Source organism: Erigeron canadensis, chromosome 2, assembly GCF_010389155.1.
Source record: "Erigeron canadensis isolate Cc75 chromosome 2, C_canadensis_v1, whole genome shotgun sequence".
In the NCBI taxonomy this organism is placed as follows: Eukaryota; Viridiplantae; Streptophyta; class Magnoliopsida; order Asterales; family Asteraceae; genus Erigeron; species Erigeron canadensis.
In genome coordinates, this window is record NC_057762.1 from 10,925,517 (window position 1) to 10,946,563 (window position 21,047).

Here is a 21,047-nt window from a genome sequence, read left to right on the forward strand (position 1 = left end):
ATCAGGAGATGAATTTAGTGTGTGTTTTAAGGTGTGGGGAGTGTGTGAAGAGAGGTAGGAGATGATGAATAGTAAACTTTTAGGGTTTTACACTTTCTTTTTATACCTTGTCATAAAAAAATGAGATTTCACAACTACAAGGGCCATTTTTGCAATTAAATTAGGCTGAACTCTTTTATGAACTTTTAACATTTACACACCGAACATATTATATTATTGCACGTAATCGCGAACTCGTCGTACAATATTAAATTTAGATCAATTTGAAGTTCATATAAGCACATAGTAAACATCTAAAGTACGTCTAGAACTCATATAAATTAAACTGTCTGGCCGATCTAGTGGCATATGTACGTTTTTAAGAACTTAAATAGAACATTTCTAGGACGGTTGTTACAACAATATCCACTCTTTCAAACACACACACACATTACTCTTTCAAACAACACACATATACTCTTCTATTATTCTATCATCCACCACATTTCATTCACAAAAAAAACACACACACACACACATACAAACTTTAAGACAATCCACCATTTCATAAAAAAAAATGTCAAGTTCCGACGAAGATTCAACATCATACATTCGTAACTACATAATAGATCCAGAAATTTTGAACACATTTGTTACTTTTTTGGAAGATGAAGAAAGGGAGGCAAAAAGTTCAGCACATGTGAACATACCAAGAGCACCAAGAATGTACATAGCCAGAAACCATGCCAAAGCGGCAACCCATTTATTTAATCATTACTTCGTCCCGGAGCCTTTCTATCCTCGTGATTATTTTCGAACGCATTTTCGAATGCCTAAGGAAATGTTTATTCGTATAGTGAGAGACATACAAACCTTTAACGCCATACAACCATTACCGGCTCACTTTCAATACTTTCACAATCCTCCTTTCGATGTCGTGGATGCTCCCGCTATAAACAATTTTCAAAAATGTACATCCGTTGTACGCCAACTGGCGTACAGTGCTAATGCCGACCAGCTAAATGAGTATCTGGAAATGGGTCAACAAATGTCATATGATGCTTTGAACAACTTTTGTAAATGTATTGTACAGTTGTATCACGCAGAGTACTTGAGAAAACCGACACAAGATGTTGATCGACTAACCTCAAAACATTTGGAGGTGCATGGTTTCCTGAGTATGCTCGGAAGCGTTGATTGTATGCACTAGCCATGGAGAAAATGCCCCACCTCATGGCAAGGCCAATACACTCGTGGCAACAAAGGACACCCCACGATTATCCTTGAAGCGGTTGCTTCATATGATTTGTGGATGGCATGCTTACTTTAGATCCGTCGGTTCGAACAACGAAATCAACGTACTCAATGAATCTGACTTGTTCGACCAGTTGCTTGAAGATAGAGCTCCTGTGGTCAACTTTACCGCTAACGAATAGCAGTTTACAAAGGGGTATCATCTAGCTAATGATATTTATCATGAATGGTCGACACTTGTGAAGTCTTTTAAGTATCCCATGGACCCTAAGACCACAAAGTTCAAGCGCTATCATAAAGCTACAAGGAAAGACGTAGAGCGTGCATTTGAGGTTGTTCATGGTCGTTGGGAAATCTTAACTCATGTAGCGCGTCAATTGAGCATCAAGAAAATTAAACGTACGATGTACGATTGTGTGATTTTGCACAACATGGTCGTTGATTATAACAGTCGTGCAATTAGTCCGCTCGATTTGGAGTTAATTCCACTCTAGAGGCCAGTGTGTACTTGGGGCGAACGAGTTGAAACACAATTACGTATGATGGGAGAGTTAGGTGATCGAGCGACTCACAACCGTCTTCGAGGGGATCTAGTCGAACACATTTGGAACTTGCCGGAAAACCATCATCAACGGTGAAGTTTTTTTTTTTTTTTTTTTTTTAATAATAATGTACAATTTTCCTTATATTTATTTATTTATTTATGTATCGTGTTGTTTTTTTGTTTTTTAGATGTAATATGTTTTAATTTTAGTAATGTAATTTTTTTTTTTTTTATAAAAGTAAGCTTATTTTATTTTAAGATAAATATAAAATATGGATAAATAAAAGTGAAGGAAGAGATGGGAAGAGGTGAAGAAGAGCTAGGGTTGGTAGTAAGTAGTAAGAGGTGATTTTAAGGAGAGAAAAAAAACTGATATGACAATAAGGAAGAGACAGGAAAAGCTGCAGGATTAACAGAGGCCTGATTAAACGACTTCAAACTTCCATAACCATTACCATAACTAGATCTATACCCGATCGGTGACCAGGTCAACCCACGGGTTATATATAGTTAAACGTTAGAATGGAATGACTGGCAAGAACCAAATTAACTCAAAACCAAACCTTAATATGAATCTTCAACACCTTGCTAGATATCTTGTACTATTAATTTATTTGTTAGATGTCGTCACTAAGCATTATTTGTGGCTTTAAATATCAAATGGAATGAAAACCAAGTCTATCAATATCTAAATATATATACAAAAGAAATCTTAATTTATAATTAAGAAATTTTGGACCCTTAAATGCTTTTTAATTTTTAATTAGAGTCATTAGATCAAATGATGATGTCATATACATTATTTAACTTCTTTAGATTTAATTTTATTTTAATAAACTTAAATTATTACTATTTCGTTATATAAGTTTGTAGACATTAATAACTAATGTTTATAATTATATAAACTAATATTTTAATATTTTACATTATTTTTTCTCTTTAAAATTATTTTTAACTTTTTTTACAATAAAATTTCTTTTTTAATGTAACATTTTTTTAAAATTATATTTTTGTAAAGGATTTTTATCATATATCGAATATAGTTTGGTTATAGCCTTATAGGGGTTTATGTGTAGGTATGTTATCATATAATGTATTTATTAAATCAATGTTTTGAAAATTGGACCGAATGTCAATTAGCCTTTTTAATAAAGAACTAAAAAAACAAATATGGAGTTTATAATAAGTTATCACAATTATATATCAGAAAACTATTGTATGAAAATTGCAATGATATTCTGCATAATTTTAAGTTAGATTAATACAATATGCGAGATATAGATTGATAATTAAATTGCATAGTAATTTTAGTGTATAACTAAATTAATCAAGCGAAACGTTAAAGCATAAGTACAATGACAATGCAGACATATCTGGATGAATGAAAGACATTCAAATAAATGAAAACCTTACTTAGGCGGATCTTTAATAGATGATGTATCTATTTTTTTAACTGTCTGGTCACTGTTAACCGGAATTTAAACGACCACTAATGTAACTTCATGTGTTTTAGTGGTTTAATTCTAATCTAGTTAAATATTTGTTAACTTATAACATAAAAGTTTAACATGTCATTAGTTATATATGTTTCCCGCGTATTATGCATGTAATAATCTAGTTCAACGTCATATAAGAAACCGACAAAATAAAAATTAAAAAAATTAGAAAAATAAAAAAAAACAATGAAAATATTATTGAATTGAATTTGTAGAACCAACTATGTAGCTTCAATCTAGAGACCATATGTTAGACTTATAAAATATCAGCAAGTGTAATTTGATATATTCTTCTAGTAGGTATAGGAGGAAAAATATCAACAAGTGTACATTATTTTTAATTCATTTATTTATGGATATATCCCAATCTGGATCTGAATATATTAACCAAATAAATTAAACCAAATAAGCAAAAGTTGACTTATGGAAATAATCCAGTTGATGATAATCAAATGATCAAAATCTAGTGACATTATTTCTCACAGATCTAATCAAAGTAGATGCAATTTATTGAACAATTAGTAAAGTAACAACAAACATAAAACTAGCTCAAAGACTAGACAACATAAAGATTGAAAATTAAACAACGGTAATAATCCATTTGACAATGCTCAAATCAAAGTCCAAATCCAGATGTAGTGTCATTTTTTTCGACGTAGTATGCCGAGGGATTCACTTCTTTGAATTTCCTTCCAACCAAACTGATCCCAACGTAGTCTGCTGGATTAAGTGAAGGATTTGGACGTGGATTATTCGGGTCACCTGTATTAGATAGATTTTCATGAACTAGGCCCGAATGTCCAGGAGCTTTCTTTTCAATATTAGAATGGTCAAAACCCTGACCCGTGTTTGAATTGTTAGCATGACCAATACCTTCAAAACCAGGTGCTGCAGAACCGTAATCATATCCGGCAGCCCAAGTACCGTGGCCAGGGTTCGATTTTTGTAATAGTCGTACGTCGTTGAACGACGAAGCATGATCTTGACTTTGATAAGGATAGGCATCGGGCAAGTGGCGTTCACCTTCTGTTTCAGGCTCGTCATCATAGTTCCTGATCCCGCCCACTTTTGATTGGTTTGGAGGTGGATCGTAAGACGGAACGTTGTCGGTGTCGTTGATAATGCTGCTAGAACGATGAAATATGTGACCGGAGGAAGGAGGTCCTGAAGGGTAGTAAGGATCACTCATATTTCCGGTATATATTGATTAGATGTACAAATGATTGTATGTAATTATATTATATAGACCCCAAGCAAACTTTTATGGTCAACGTCAATAGGGTGGTTTTTGTAATATTTACAGAATATTTCAGTTTCCTGGTCATATGTTTATCTCCTTCCGAGAAATACCCTTGAGTGATGGAAAGATTAGAAGATTCCCAAAGATACATGCGCTTTGAACAAATAAGTTTGATAATAAGATTGCATTATTATCTAAAGGGATTAGTTTCCTGGAATATAATTATCGTTGACTGAATATTTATAGTAGGAAAAAACTAAAGTTATGTGTATTGTATGTACGTAAGCAACTTGAAAAAATGTTTATTGTATGTAAGAAAACATACGTGGCAACCATATACAGGTGTCACTTGTCAGATTTTAATTAGTTGAAACGAAATTCTTACATACAATAAACATTATTTCAAATTTGTTTACATACAATACACACAACTTTAGTTATTTCCTACAATAAACATTCGTTTAAAGTTTCTTACATTCGAAGAAACTAATGCTAAGATTTATTTAACTTTACTTTTTAAATTTAAAAAATCGCATCCACCTTGATTTAGTCTAGTGTTTGATAAATGATCATTTAGACTTTGGATGGTGTATGCATAAAAAGGGTTGTTTGTCCAGAAAATATAAATTAAACAAATTTAGTTGAAAAAAGATTTTAAAATTTTCGGTTTAATATAAGAAATTGCAAATTTCATCCAATAATGTTAATTTAAAAAAAAAAAAAACAAAACGTAAGCACATAATCAGATACTTGTAACGTGCATCTTTTTATGATATAAGTTTATTACGATTTATTTTTGCCTATTATATAAGAAAAACCTGAATTATTTAATGTTTATTATCACATAAAATGTCTTATATGTGTATTATTTTATTGATATTATTAATGATCATGCATGTTTATGAACATTAAACATTGGCCATGATCATTAATATAGTGTTTTGCAAATACAAAACATAATTTGGTTTTCTACACAGAATCATAAAAGTCTAAATAACGACTATGTTAAATGTCAAAACGGAATGATCGACAAGAAGCAATCTCAAAACCGAATCTTTGAGTCTTGAACAACTTAGCTAGATCTTGTAATTAATTGTTAGATGTAGATTATTAACATCATGTAGGGTTTCAAATGTCAAATCGAACTGAACACTAAGAGGGTGTTTGGTAGAAGAGAATAATAAAAAATAAAAATGTAATAGAGATTGTCAAGTATGAGAAAGATAATGAGTATTTTGAAAAAATTTTGTTATACGTTTATTATTAAATAACAAAAATAATACATATGATAGCATAAACCATTTTTAATTTTTATTTCTTCTTTTTCCAATCCATCATATCTCCTCTAAGTTTACGAATTTAGGAAGATGGCATAACAACGAAGAATTAACATTATTGGATCGAAATTGTAGCTTCAATTTGGTGAACATAAGTTGACTTATAAAATAGAGACCGGTTGGTGAATTTGAAATGGTCTTATAGGGTATGGAGGAAACATATCGGCAAGTGTATATAAAATTTAATTGATTTAATGCTATCTCCTAAACTCGATCTATCTGAATTCACTAAAATCTTAGCAAATGAACCCAGATCAACTTGTAGATGTATCGACATGAGTTTGACCCATATGGTTGCAATTGGTATATTTGTGGGATTTTTATTGACAGCCATTATACGGTAACACAACCTACTTAAAACAACATAATCTAATCGATCTACTATATTTAGAACACGTTAAAATTGATTCGAAACATGTTAAAATTATATATTCTAGTCTGCTTTATCCTAAGTGGTATTTAGAGTGCCTGAAGTTCATTCTGTTAGAATGTAAACATATAATCATATATATAATCACAAGTATGCGCAACGGAAGAAACGAAACATATATGCAATCAAATTAATTAACAAAGCAAGGAATTGAAACGTGTACCTTTGCGCAGAGCTTCCAATAATATTGTTAATAATGAGATTATTATTATTGTAGGATTTAAAATAAAACTTCTCTACGATCGCACACTAGACACCCCTATATCGTATGCTAGTACCCGAATCACAAACCAAACAACCCTTTGTTTATCCCCTAATTGTCGAACCTAAGCAAACCTAAAACCCTTTGCTTTATGATTTCCGGCCGAAACCCAAGGAGAGAAGAGTGGAGAGATTTTCACAATTAAATGTATAGTGAATGTGTGTGAAAGAATGAAAAACCCTTAAGTCTAAGCCCTCTATTTATAGGTTTAATTAAAAGGCTTTTAAACTTGGTGACCAAGTAATCTCAAGACTTGAGATTTTCACCCCCTCCTATAGAATTAGGAAACATCACTAATTCCTAATTTCACTTTCTCACCTTCTCTTTAATTAATTAAATTCATAATTAATTAATTCGTGATTATATTTTAATTAATATATTACATAATATAGTAATTAATAATATAGAGTTCCCGTGTCATTTCGTGTAACCCCGTAGGCTTAAATTATTTTCGGACATGCGTTTATTATAACGTGATCACATACCAACAACTCCCACTGAGCATGTTATTATACAGGCAATAACATTGGTTAGCGTTTATGTAACACCAGTCATTTATAAATCTGGATTTTCAAAAAACTTTTGCCTCACGGCATTTAGAAATGCGGAAAACAGAATCCTTAAAACATAACTAACCCTTAATGGATAGTTCATTTATAAAAGTGGTTTTACAACATTCATATCATTAAAATAGTATAAGATAATCCAAATTTGGCACCAACATAAATGTCAAAAACAATACATAAGTCACATTAATAGTAGCCAATCATCATAAGGCTAACATAAATGACTAAACGGGAAAACTAAATGCCTTCTTCGTAGCAACTACCCGCCTCACCAAGCTAAGTGTTTCACTAGCTCAACCTGTTTAACCTGAGGGAGCAACGTTTTTTTTCCAAAAGAACAAGTGTTAGCTTTATAAGCTAAGTAAGATAACATGAGTTTATGAAAATATTGCCAATTCATTATATATTAACAAAAACATTTCATATTGTTAATATCACATATTCGTCATAGCACATTAAGATCACCACATTACTATGGTGTCCATCACATTATACATTAGCAAGATCATATCATCAACATTAAAGCAACATACATAAGTTAACACATTAGGAATTCATCGTAGTCCTAAATGTGTCTATCATCATAAAGCTTTACTTTCCATCTTTCTTTACTTTCTTTATTTCTTATCTTTTTTTTACTTTCTTTTCTTTTGCCTAGACGTAGGCTATGTGACATAAGCCACACATACTTAGGGATGTAGGTGTGTGTGTAGGCGGCCATAAGACCTTACATGGGGACCTCACACCCGACTTGATGGGTAGACCTTTCGGTGGTCCATCATCGTCGTTAAGGAAAGACAAAGTCAATCCAACTGAGTATACCGTTTGAACTTTGCGCATGTAGTGGTTAGTTACTCCACCCGGATACACTCAAACATAACTATGTCACGAGGAGGTATCTAGATTCCCACACCACGTGACCACGTACACACTAGCTCCGAAGAACTAGCATGGGTTAAGCTTAACACAACTTTACTTATGCTCGAGACTTCTTTTTTTATATTAGCTTAGGCTACACTTTCACCTAAACTAATCGTATATATCTTTCTTTACTTTATATTAGCTTAGACTACACTTTCACCTAAACTAATCACATACATCTTTCTTTACTTTAGGGCCCTTAAATGTGCACGTGTCTTGGCAAACCTGTAAAAGTCTATTGACTAGGTGTTCAAGCCATGCAAGAAAGCATATGACATACATACATCATCATATCGTCATCACATTATTATATTCATATCAACGTATCATTCATAACATCATATTGTTATTCCAAAATAACATCGTATCGTTACATCATAGTAACATAATATCATCATGTCATATTAGCATCATATCTTTATAGTAACATAACATCTTATCGTATCATATCATCTTATCCTTGCATTCATAAACATTTCATATTATCAAATACTTCATTCTGTTGATGCATGTTGATGTGACAACAGCAACTTAGATTTGATATGTCGTTTAGATTGAGACATTATGTTAATATATGTCGTATCTATATATGTAATTGATAGATTATGGACTTTATGTTTTGGTAATGATCGATTACATGTTTTGGTGTTATATATATATGTGTGTGTTATGTATGATGTTTGTTGTGTGATATACAAGTACAAACATAATATGTGTTAGGATTCCTTAAGATGAAATACTTAGGAATATAACTAAGTCTTGTATCTAACGAAGATAAGGTATATCTTCGTTAGAGGCAAACGAAGATAAACTTCGTTTGGTACAAACGAAGATTAACTTCGTTACATGGGCTGGGCAGCTAAGTTCGTAAGAACAAAGCCCAGCAAGCCCAGTTCGACTCGAAACATATATATACGAATAAATACCCTAAAATGATTGATCACATTCGACATACAAGTACACCAGACACCTAAGTTCGTTCTATATCTTATAGAAACGAAGATAGCATAATACGGCTGATTATCTACTTGATAATTAGCGATATACCAGTTTACTAATCAAACTAGTTATCTCGTGAGGATTCCGTACTCACGACATAATCATAGACGATTTCGAGAGCGATCTATAGCTATCGAGGGACTCACAAGTGGTATCAAAGGCAATCACAAAGTAATTCAATTCAGTTATCCACAAAGTGTCTCATGATTGGTTAAGGATGTTCTTGAATATATTGAATATGTTTTATCTTAGTGCTTGTATCGATTACGAAAGTATATCTGAATGTGGGTTACATAAGTTCGCAAACTATTCAAATGGCATATTAGGCTACTCGGGTTACATGGTGACTGTCCTTGGCCAGGGTATGTCGAAAGTGTCATAACTCAAAGGAAACTGGATGTACCGAGTGTTTAAGAGGACAAACATACCGGTAATTGCTGTTGGGTCACGGTTCAGAACTTATAATAAGAGAATTATTTCTCACCCGCAGGCTTATGTAACATGCTAAACTGATCTAATCAGCAGTAATCATGCTTAATGTGAATAATGTATAAAGTCTAGTTAATTAGAATTTAGATTAGTTTATTATTCTGCAATTTTTATTCTGTGTTATTTTTCTTTTTAATTGAGTCAAAATAGTATTTTTATAAGTTCTTATTGCACGAGAGATCCTATTCAAATTCTGAATTTTTAATGAGGTTGTGTAGACTGTTCACAAAGAAGATTTTCTAATATGGACATTAATTTGTTTAAAGTTTAGAAAATGATCTTTTCAAGTGTAATGTAAAATGTCAAAGTCATTTGAAATCTCATGATTTTCACTTGTCATCAAATTATTAATCGGTTTGTTTAAATTTGTGTGGTGACATTTTAGGGTTTGACAAGAAATGACCTCTCTTGATCTGTTGATAGATTTTTTAGTTATTTCATATTTGTTAACCCTGATTAAGTGTGATTGTAACTTGAATTTTCTGCATTATACTGTTTGTTCTCAATGCGTTGATAAGTTCTGTGGTCAGTGTGCAGTGTTCAGGTTAAGAAGATAACGTTGGAATGCTGACTTCTGTTACTGCATTGTTATTTACATGGATGATATCATTACGATAAGATCCTTGGTGTGTAGTGATAATATTTGTGATGCAGATTTGAGCATGTGAAGGATGCATACATGAACTGGTTTTTGTTTTTTGGAATAGTTATTTATTTATGATTCATGTATTTAATGAATATAATCAACTTTGCAATTAGTTTCTTTTGAATTTCATGTTATGATTTACGACAACCTTTTGGATATTTTCCTAAGTTCTTCAGTGAATTTGTGTTGGATTGTTCATTGTTAGTTTTGTAGACGGCATCTAGTATGGGACTTAAGTGTTTCAAGATGGTTTGCTGTCATGCATATCTATGATCCAAGGAGGTTCTCGGTGTCATAATCATATTGGTAATGAGGTTCATATTTAAATTGATTATTTTCAGGATAGCGTTTAAACCATGGGTTTTCATTCAAGATTATAATGTTCGGTTATCTACTTACATTATGATTATGAATTTGGGTGCTAAGCACGTTTTTAGTACAAGGCATGAACAGGTTGCTATCTAACGAGTTTTTGCTATGTACAGATTGTGATAAAGGGTTGTGTTTTGGAAGATTGCTTGGATGAAACTCTGAAACTTGCTAAAATATGGAATATTTTCAGAATTGTTCTTACGAAGATAACTGCTATCTTCGTTCGAAACAATTTTGTTCAAATGAAGTTTATCTTCGTTTGGCTAACTTCGTTTGTGAAGTTAAGCTCGACCCATAGGTGGCCCATTGTTATTTCCATATATAAAGGGGATTTTCTTCGTTGTTACTTCATCAAACGAAAATTACTCTTATTTTCAAGCAAAACCCTAAAACCCAAACTTTTTTCTTTTCTCTCACTTTAATTCGTTTTCTTGATTCATTGTGCAAACTGAGATCTAAGTAAGTTTTTAATGTTCTTTTCATTCGCGAATATGATTTAGGTTTCCATGTATCTTCGATTTGATTTGTGTTGATTATGTTTATAAAATTCTTGTAATCATTCACCTGGTTTGCTCAAACGAATTTAGACTTGTGTGAACGAATTTAGACCTTAGTTCAAAACGAATTTAGAAGTGTGCACACGGACTTAGATTTTGAATTGAACGAATTTAACTTGGGTAGAAACGAAGTTACCTTTAGATGATTCCTTTAGAACTTAGACCCAAGTTGATGAGGAACGAACTTAGCTTAACACCCTTAGGTTTATTCAAACGCACTTAGACTTCGTTTATAAGTTACGAACTTAGAAGATAAGTTTTATAACTTACGAACTTGCATGTACAGTTTAGTCTTTACGAACTTAAAATTCGTTAGGTGTTAATTTAGATTTAATTCTTACGAACTTAAGACCTATTTTCATTTAGTTATTGCTTACGAATTTAGCTTCTATCTTCGTTCCGTCTACTTAACGAATTTATTGGTTATCTTCGTTCAGACTTATTTTGCGAAATTAAGGATTAGGGTTTTTCAGATTAGGGTTTTTCAAATTAGGGTTTTTTCAATTCTGCAATCCATTTATCGTGATTATTTATATTTGTTTCGATATTGTGATTGGTTTTGCAGAAATGGCTCTCGCTCCTCGTCAATTTGTGAAAAAGCACAATCTTGCACTGAACCTAGATCCAGATCAGCATAATTGCGAACATTTTCATGAAATGTTCAACTACATTGCTCGCTCGCGATTATCTTTTGCTTTTTGTGATTCGCCGAGACTGATTAAGCTGTATATTGATTCTTTCTGGTCCACTGCTCATGAAGTCATGGTTGATGGCCAAAGTTTTGTACGAGCAACTGTTGAAGGCACAACATTTGATTTCAATGCTGAGTCGCTCCGGACTATTTTGCATCTAGGAGCAGAACCAGACGTAGAAGAAGAGGAAGATGTCGAAATGACTTACGAGTTCGAACTTCTTCTTCGCTGCTTTCAGAGAATGGGATTTGTTGGCCAGGTCAAACTTCCTTTTGACAAGAGTGGTTTTCAGGGAAGATGGAGGTATCTGGCGTATGCATTGCTCGTCTGTTTGAGCAATCGCAAGGCTGGCTTTGATCAACTATCTGCACAGATTGCGTCGCAGATGGTTGCTTTGGTATATAATCGCCCTTATCCTTTCTCCCGATATTTTTATCAAGAGTTTATTGATCAGATTAATGCTAGGGGGAGAAAGCGATTTCTTCTGTATCCTCGATTTGTGATGGCTATAGTTAGACATTTTTGTCCAGACTTAGAATATGACCAAGGTCCTCGCTACGTTCTTCATGCTTGGCCTTCGCTTCTTTTTGCTGATCTTAAGGCCAATACGAGTAATGTGGCTGGTCTCCATGATCCACCACTTTTTGGTCACCTGATTAATCCAAACTATCAATCTCGTCTTGAGAATGATATGTTTGTGGATGCCGTTGATGACGATTCTGATTCTGGTTCTTCTGCGAGTTCTATTGATGGTGTTGAGAGTTCAGGGGATGAGTCTGCTGGTTCGGATGTTGGAAATGATTATGATGAAGTTGATAGTTCCGACGGTTCTGCTGCTACAACTGCGACAGACACAGATGATTCTGCTGCTGCTGAACGTCGAACTAAGATGATTCATGATATTGCGGCTGCTTCTGAAAGCGATCATTCGCATCAGTCGTTTGATCAAGAGGGTGTTTTGTTTCATAGAGAACGTAGAAGGAAAGCTTGTCACGTTGTTCCAGCAATTTCAGATTCCGCTAACTCCATGCCTGCTGCTGAGATTGATCCTGATGTTGCAGCTCAGCATGATTCTGAATTGCGAGAGATCTTTGAAGATATGGAAGATCCTGTGAACAGAGCACGTTCGGTTAGTCCAGCGAAGAGGCAAGGAAGTATTGATCTTCAATATACCAGAATTAAGCGTCGACGTGTTGTTGAAGCTTCTTCTGTAGCAATGCCTGATCCTCCAAGACCGACTGCTGCTGTTGCTCCTGTTCTTGGTCGTCGTGTTGATCTTTTGGAGACCAGGGTTCGCACTTTGGAGTCTGAACTCACTGAGACTCGCGCTGCCTTAACATTTTTGATCAACTAGGTCAAGAATCAAGGGGGAGAAGTTCTTGAAGAGGTCTGCAGATTGTCAGCGGTGCAACCAAGACGTCAGAATGACGATGATGATGCTGATAATGCTGCTGAAAGGAATGTTTCTCGCCCAGTTGAAGATAGAGGAAAGGGTGCAGCGATCGAGGGGGAGACAGGAGGTGATACTTCTCAGCAAGGTGCTTCTGGTTCTGGTGCTGGTCCTTCTGGTGCTCCTCGTGATTCAGGTTTCTAATTTTGTCTATGATAAAGATTGTTAGATAGAATGTATAATTGATTGTGTGTAATAAGTTATGACATTTTATGTAATGAAAATGTAATTTATCTTATTTTAATACAAGTACATTTCATCTTTATTATAATTATCATGATTATTCTTTTTCTTCTGGTGTTCATTTTGTGTAAATTTAAATAGATGATCTAGATTATACAGATTTATTCTTTGATGGTGATGAGCTCGAGGAAGGCGAATTTGTCCCTGAACCAAATCTAGATATATTCAAGAAGCCTTATGGGTTTGACGAAGTATGGGACTCAATTCCTGAAGATCCGTTGATTGAAGAGAATAGAGTGCTGGATCAGCAGAGATCAGATGTTAGAGAAAGAATGCTTCAAGTCCCATTCAGCAGCCTAACTCAAGTTCTACATTTTGTTGTGTATGCTAAGAATGGTGATGTGTCGATTCCATCTGAATATGAGATTAATGTGACAAGACCATTCAATTCAAATGATTTTCCAGTTCCTCTCAGAGATGATGATTCATTACATATTGTTGATCGACGTGTTCCCGAGAAAAGAGTAAATGATTGGATAGTACATAGGGAAACGTGGAAACCAAATTTGTATTGGACTCATATCTCAGATAAAGATGCTGCAAAGTACAAGACAATCATCTGGAGTTGGTTTTATGATAATGAATTGAAGTTGTTTGTGCTTAAAAGACCAGAAGGTTGTCAGTACTTAGCATGGTGTGAGAGACATTTCAGAAGTTTGTGTGAAGAAGATTTACATGAGCTTGGAAATAACTGGATTATCAATCCAAGCGATGATGGCTTAGCTGATGTTGTTGGTAAGAATCTCAGAAAAGATTTCTGGTTAAGGAAGAACATGAAAGATTCTGATAAACCACAATTTAAGATTGAGCCAAGATCGAAGAAAAGAGTGGTTAAGCCAGATAAAACAGTTGAGTTTGTTCAACATGATATTAAATGCATGATCAAGGTTCCTGCCAAGAAATGGGCACAAGATGTCTTGGACAAGATGGATAATTGGGAAATTGATCGAAATTCTGGTGAAGCCAAGATGTATGCAGATTCAAAGAAGCAGATTTTGTTAAGAAGAGTTTATGATCCGATGCAGCTGGTGAACTTCTCAAGAAATGATCTGAGAAAGTTGTACGATACAGAATGTTTGTTTTTGCCATTTTGGAAGCATGAAGAAAGTAGATATCGTAAGATACTTCAGCTCTACTTACATGAAGATATTCATGCAAATAGCAAAAGATTGTTGTTTGATGAATGATTAGATTTTGAAGACTAAGAAATCGAAGGTGCTGCTGTCAAGGGGGAGTTTGTTGATGCATGTTGATGTGACAACAGCAACTTAGATTTGATATGTCGTTTAGATTGAGACATTATGTTAATATATGTCGTATCTATATATGTAATTGATAGATTATGGACTTTATGTTTTGGTAATGATCGATTACATGTTTTGGTGTTATATATATGTGTGTGTTATGTATGATGTTTGTTGTGTGATATACAAGTACAAACATAATATGTGTTAGGATTCCTTAAGATGAAATACTTAGGAATATAACTAAGTCTTGTATCTAACGAAGATAAGGTATATCTTCGTTAGAGGCAAACGAAGATAAACTTCGTTTGGTACAAACGAAGATAAACTTCGTTTGGTACAAACGAAGATTAACTTCGTTACATAGGCTGGGCAGCTAAGTTCGTAAGAACAAAGCCCAGTTCGACTCGAAACATATATATACGAATGAATACCCTAAAATGATTGATCACATTCAACATACAAGTACACCAGACACCTAAGTTCGTTCTATATCTTATAGAAACGAAGATAGCATAATACGGCTGATTATCTACTTGATAATTAGCGATATACCAGTTTACTAATCAAACTAGTTATCTCGTGAGGATTCCGCACTCACGACATAATCATAGACGATCTCGAGAGCGATCTATAGCTATCGAGGGACTCACACATTCCATTATATCATCATACATATTTCATTTCATCATAGCATAAGATTACCATTCATCATCAATGGTAACCATAATCAGTTCCATAGTAACCTCACAATCATTCCCGAATACATATAAATATATATACATTCATTTGGGGAAGTTAACTTATAAAAACTATGTTTTGTTGTCTCTCATGTGATAAAAGATGTTATCTTACCTCAAGTCGAGTAATATTGCACTTTAACTCGTTACTTCATACGCGTCTCAATCCCTAAACGATTATATAAATAAAACACTGTGATTAATATCAACACATTTAAAATGCATGCTTTAATTAGCGTCGTATAATTAACTATTTATAAATTAATAGACATGTTAATTTTGTATGTACATATAATAAAGCAGTATTAAAACTACTTTTATTGTCTTAATGGTTTTAGTATATAATACAAAACCAAATGTCACCATGATCGACATTTCTCCCATGACTAACTAATAAACAACTAATGCTCCATTTAATAGACACTATTATGAATGTAAATTTGCCATGATCAAGGTTATTAATTCCCATTGGTTGATTTAAGTAACTTTGTACAACCCTTGTTTCCTTAACTCCATGTGCTAAATCTTTATTATTACTTTGAAGAATTCTGCACTTCAAGGCATCACATAAAATATAGTTAACAATTTTAAACTAAATATCCTAGACATCATTACATTTATGTGTGTTGGGTTATATAACTAATTATCACAACAAATCACAAAGCACGCAACGGAAGACAAGATCTATGTAGTTTAACTAATTAACCAAAGAATAGAATTTGTACCTTATTATGGAGAGATTGAAGATAAGAACAAGGTTTAACTTAACCTCTCTACGATTGCACATTCAACGGTGGAACGTATGTATGCTGGTACTTGATCACGAACCGAACAACCCTTTGTTTCTAGCTACTAATTTCGACCCAAGCAAAAACCAAAAACCCTTTTCTTCTTGTGGGGATCGAACGAACCAAGGGGAGATACAGAAGAGATTTTTAGGGTTTTAGAAAACCTAATTAATTGTGTGTGAAAAACAATTAACCTAGGCTTCTATTTATAGGCTTAGGAAACTTAATGGCCAAGTTTAAGGGTTTTGGAACCCTTTGGTCGACCGCCCCCCTCATAGATCATTCTAGAGGGGTTTCCTAATTGTTTCCTAATTCCAACTCTTCTCCGTTAAGTCCGTTAATTAAGTACCGTTAACTTTTAACTCTTTTAACGAACCTCCGTTAGTTTTTCGTGATCAAATTAATTAATAAATTACATTTAATATATTAATCAATTTATAGTTACATTCACGTTGAGGTGTGACCCCGTAGGCTTAAATACTTTTCGGACATACGTTCATTTTACGTGATCATATTCCAACAGCTCCCACTTGAGCTCGTAACGAATGAAGGTAATAACATTGGTAAGCGTCTAACAACACCCCAATGCTCCCGAAAATATTTAAGTACTGTTTAAATGGTTAAGGCATTTATTATCCTTTTGTTCTAATACCTTTGTTAAATATGAATATGGAGCGACATCATTTCATAATTTAACGATTATGTTTCTTATTCTATAACTAATTAATGATTACCAAATATAATCGAGAACAATCTGGATTTATTTGGGCACGGCCATGCAAACATCTTAATTAGTCCTAATGAGGGCGCCAAACGGTATCATACTTCAATTTCAAATTGAAGGAACAAATCCTATATTGACTACACGTGTCAGTCATCATATTTCACGACGCTTTCTGAAAATAGCCCTTTATGTACCCCTTTATTCAGGTGAGTTAGAACTATATCTTGTAAGTGCGATTCATACATGCTGACCTACTTGTGTCTCAAGTCAAAGGATCAATAAAAGTAACCATTTGCGAATTTCACTTAATGACAATGATCCATAAAGTGATAATTCGTTAGTGGGGTAGTCCGATATGCATCCGCTATGGATATCATGTGAGTTTGGTGGGATCCATCCATTACATATTCCAAGAATATAACCAATCACTCACATTTGTCTTTGTTTAATTATATTCCCATATAATTAATCGACAATGGACAATTTAGAATATTCAATAATATATAAAATATTAAATGAAATATTCAAGGATTAAACATGCAAATATAGGATGCAATTTAATATTGAATGAAATCAAACATATCAAGTACTTTATTTCATTATGGAAAATATAAATTGTTTAACATCCCCTATCCAAATACCGAAACAACAGATTTACATGAAATAACTAGCCAATTTAAGTCCTATGCCCTTGGCATGCCTTTCAAGCTTGGGCCTAGACAAAGCTTTTGTGAAAGGATCAGCTAAGTTAAAATCTGTGTGAACTTTGAGTAAATTGATCTCTCCTAGTTCGATCTGCTCTCGAACATAGTGATATCGTCTAGCATAATGTCTGGCACCTTTCTGAACTCCGGGTTCGTTGGCAATGATTAATGCACCGGTATTATCACAGTACAAATCAGTGGATAATTCATTTGAGGGGATCACGTCAAGCCCGCTAATGAACTTCCTTATCCAGACTGCTTCCATTGCGGCTTCTGAGGCGGCAATGTACTCAAACTCTGTTGTAGACATGGCAACTGTGGTTTTTAGCTCATAGCATTCCATCGTGCCTTCATTTAAACAATGAAGACGTATCCCGACTGATAATTTGAATCATATTTATCAGTCTGAAATCCAACATCACAGTATCTATTCACTTTGAATTCTGGATCAGGATTTCTTCCATACACCAAGAATAATTCTTTAGTAGCACACATGTACTTAAGAATATTCTTTACTGCAATTCAATGATCCTATCCAGGATTTTGCTGATAGTGGCTAACTATATTTTGCGCGAATGCAATATCAAGTCTAGTGCATCTTATCGCATACATAACAGATCCCACAGCCGAAGCATAAGGGATTTTTCGCATCACTCCACCTCATTAGGTGTAGAAGCACTGTTCTTGCTAGATAAATTAAGTCTTTCTTGCATAAGTGTAAACCCACACTTAGACTTAATCTAAACAACTGCTTTAATCTATCTCGGTAGATCTTGATTCCAAGAATAAATGCCGCTTCTCCTAAATCTTTCATGGCAAAACACTTTCCAAGATGGGATTTAACATCTTGCAACATTGGAATGTGTTTTCCTATGATTAATATGTCATCGACATACAAGACAAGGAAAGTAACATTACTCCCACTAGCTTTGCGATATACACATGGCTCATCGGGATTTTGAACGAAACCAAACTTCTTGATTTCTTCATCAAATCTCTTGTTCCAACTTCTTGATGCTTGCTTTAGCCCATAAATGGACCTTTGAAGCTTGCATACTATGTTGGGATGTTTTGGATCAATAAAACCTTCAGGTTTTGACTTCTTCATCCAAGTAACCATTTAAGAAGGCAGTCTTAACATCCATTTGCCATATCTCAAAGTCATAGTACGCAACTATGGCTAAGAGAATCCTAATAGCTCTAATGTCCGCGACCGGAGAAAAGGTCTCATCATAATCAACACCGAAACGTTGAGTACAACCTTTCGCCATGAGACAGGCTTTATAGGTGTGTACATTTCCATCCATGTCCGTCTTCTTCTTGAAGATCCACTTACACCCAACAGTTTGAGCATTTTGTGGAAGATCAACCAAGCTCCAGACTTGATTGTCTTTCATGGATTTCATTTCCACCTTCGTAGCTTCAAGCCATTTGTCAGATTCCGGATCTGATAATGCAGCTTTGAAATTCAGAGGCTCATCAAGATCTCCAACAACGTCTTTTTCTACCATCAGACATAGTCTTTCGGTAGGACATATTGTCCTTTCGGACATACGAAGTGGAATCGCTTCATTATCATCGACTTGAGGTTCATCACTTTGAACATTTCCCCCCCCCCCAAGTTGATGATTGCTAGGAGTTTCAGAAGGTGACACATCTTCCTCTTGAGTCTCATCAACTTCTACAATCCTCTCACTGTTCTCTTGAACTAACTTTTTTTCAAAAAACTCAGCATAATGAGCAACACGAACAGTGTTTTTGGCGGGATCATAGAAGTCGTAACCCATCGTTTCCTTAGGGTATCCGACAAAGATGCACTAAGTAGTCCTGGGTTCAAGTTTGTCAGGCGTATCGCGCTTCACAAGTGCCTCACATCCCCAGACTCTTAAGTAAGACAAATTAGGGACATCACCATGCCATAATTCGTACGGTGTCTTGTCAACCTTCTTGGTTGGAACCATATTGAGAATGCGTACAGCAGTCTCTAGAGCATAATCCCAAAACGAAAATGGGAGAGTTGTACGGGTCATCATTGATCTCACCATGTCTAGCAAGGTTCGATTTCTCCTTTCAGACACTCCATTATGCTGACGAGTGTATGGAGGAGTAAGCTGTTGGACAATTCCACATGCTTTGAGATAATCCTTAAACTCTTGGCTTAAGTATTCGCCACCTCGATCCGAACGAAGAATGGTTTTACCGAGTTGATTTTCTACTTCATTTTTAAACTCTTTGAATGTTTCAAAGACTTCATGTTTATATTTAAGCAAGTAAACATAACCATAACGACTGAAATCATCCGTAGAATAATGAAGTAGCTAGCATTTTTCCTTGACATATGTCTAAAAGGGCTACATACATCGATATGTATTAGTCCAAGTAGTTCCTTAGCCCTCTTCGGTTTTATGCGGAAAGGGTATTCTTGTTATATTGCCGAAAATACAAGATATGCATTTTTCAAATGATTCATCATTTGATTGTAAGATCCCTTCACGTTGAAGTTTTCAATGCTTTTCTTGCTAACGGTAATTCGAAAGACACGCATTTATCAAACGATTCATCATTTGATTTGTAAGATCTCTTCACATTGAAGACTTTTAATGCGTTTCTTGCTACTTATAATGCCGAAGACACGCATTTATCAAATGATTCATCATTTGATTTGTAAGATATCTTCACATTGAAGTCTTTAAATGCGTTTCTTGACAAAAATTAAACAAGATGACCATGTCAAAGATAGAGTCCAAGTTAACTTGACTCTTTTGCTATTGAATTATCATTTGAATCTCATCAACACTTATAATTCAGTTAAGAAGATACTTGAAGAACTGGTTAAACCAACTTGCTTCTTCTTCTTGTTCAACTCAGCTAGGTACTTAGGACAATTCCTCTTCCAGTGTCTCACTATAGCATAGTGATGACAAGTCTGGTCTTTAGCCGTATGCTCCTTTTTCCAAAGGGTCTTTTAAGGTTTTGAGACTAAACACTTTGTTTTATCTTACCTAAGTTCTTGCCTTTAGCTTTATGGTTGTTTTGCTTTCTAAACCATTTTCCCCTTGATCATAAGAACCTGGGTATCTCAGATTTCTTGGACGGTTTTCTTCATACTCAATCAACTTGATATGAAGTCCAACTATGCTATGCAAATCTACAATTATCTCTTATGCCAATAAAAATCGATAGAAGATACGCATAGTTTAATCCTTTCCATAATGCTCAATAGTGACTCTTCATCTTGAGTACATGAGCATTTACCGGTTTCCCATACTCGTGTTCAAGTTATGGAGTGACTCAATTAGCTAAAGTAATTCACCTCCAACTTGTTTTCCGTACATAGACTTGAGTTATTTGATCATATCACACGGATTTT

General features: G+C 34.3%; 1 protein-coding gene across 1 annotated transcript; it reads left to right on the plus strand.

The window, feature by feature from the left end:
• Window positions 1-556: 556 nt before the first annotated feature.
• On the plus strand, window positions 557-1,415 carry LOC122587692. Its single transcript, XM_043759858.1, has 2 exons — window positions 557-1,086; window positions 1,190-1,415. The coding sequence occupies exons 1-2, from the start codon at window positions 557-559 to the stop codon at window positions 1,413-1,415; spliced, it is 756 nt and encodes a 251-aa protein (XP_043615793.1).
• Window positions 1,416-21,047: the final 19,632 nt, after the last annotated feature.